The following is a 1,313-nucleotide window of genomic DNA, read 5'->3' as shown; positions in this document are numbered from 1 at the left end:
CCTGCTGACTGGCCCATAAGATGCCTACTAGCCCCGCCAGTGGCACACCAGCATCGCCCGTCCACCACTGTGGGGAGATTAGGAAGTGTTCAGAATCCAAGCATCTAGGCCACAACTCTTTATTTTGACATTTCCCCTCCAATCACTTTCCAGAAAGCTGCCTTCACATCCCTGTTTCTCAAACTGTAGATGAGTGGGTTGAGCATGGGCGTTAAGGCCCCGTACATTACTGATATGATTTTTTCCTCTTCAGAAAGAGAGCTCTGTTTGGGTTTCACGTACATGATCAAGAGGGCACCGTAGAAGATACTGACCACAGTGAGGTGAGAACTACAGGTGGAGAAGGCTTTCTTGCGACTCTGTGCTGAGCGGATGCGCAGGACAGCCCAACCTATGCGCCCGTATGTCACAACAATGAAACCAAAGGGTGGTACGAGGAGGAACAGGCTGGAAACATTCACAAAAACCACACTAATATGTCTGTCGGAGCAAGTCAGCTGGAGAAAGGACTGTATCTCACACGCAAAATGATTGATGACGTAGTGGCCACAGAAATCGGTTGGCTGCAGCAGCACTGTGACAAAAGTTATGAGGGAGGAGAGGGCTACAGTGGCGGCCACCAGATTGATGCAGAATGTCCAGCTCATTATCTGCATATAGTGGAGGGGCTGGCATATAGCTGCATAACGGTCGTAGGCCATGATGGCCAGTAGAATCGTTTCTGTTGAGAACAGGATGATACCAACGTATATCTGGACCAGACATCTGTAGAAGGAGATTGTGGGCATGTAAAGGAAGCAGTTGGCCAAGACCTCAGGAATCGTGTTGTTGGTGATGAAGAGGTCAATCAACGAGAGGACACAGAGAAAGAAATACATGGGAGTATGAAGCCGGGGATCAGCAACAATCAGTATGACGATGAGGCCATTGCCGAGAAGGCTGACAAGGTATGCCATCAAGAAGAAGCAGAAGAACACTGCCTGTGCCCTTGGGTGTTTGGATAACCCAATCAAGATGAATTCAGTCACCAATGTCTCATTTGGAGCTCCCATGATATCATCTGCATTTTCTCTTTTGCATGAAAGGAAGAGCAAATCATTTAGAAGAAGAAGAAGAAGAAGAGATTGGATTTCTACCCTGCCTTTCACTACCCGAAGGTATCTCAGGGCACCTTACAATCTCCTTTCCCTTCCCCTCCCCACAACAGACACCCTGTGAGGTAGCTGGGGCTGAGAGAGAACTGCTCATAAGAGAACTGCTCATAAGAGAACACCAAGGAATACCAGGGTCACTATGCAGAGGCAGGCAATGGC

At 48.5% G+C, this 1,313-nt stretch overlaps 1 protein-coding gene across 1 annotated transcript; it reads right to left on the bottom strand.

Moving 5' to 3' along the window:
- Positions 1–119: 119 nt before the first annotated feature.
- LOC107111261 (olfactory receptor 13H1-like) lies at positions 120–1,052 on the bottom strand. The gene has a single exon (XM_015412208.1). The coding sequence runs from the start codon at positions 1,050–1,052 to the stop codon at positions 120–122; it is 933 nt and encodes a 310-aa protein (XP_015267694.1).
- Between the last annotated feature and the right edge of the window lie 261 nt (positions 1,053–1,313).

This window comes from Gekko japonicus, unplaced genomic scaffold, assembly GCF_001447785.1.
Source record: "Gekko japonicus isolate JY-2015 unplaced genomic scaffold, Gekko_japonicus_V1.1 scaffold2458, whole genome shotgun sequence".
Classification (NCBI taxonomy): Eukaryota; Metazoa; Chordata; class Lepidosauria; order Squamata; family Gekkonidae; genus Gekko; species Gekko japonicus.
The sequence above is the reverse complement of the archived record's forward strand: the minus strand, read 5'-3'. Positions and strand labels throughout refer to the sequence as shown.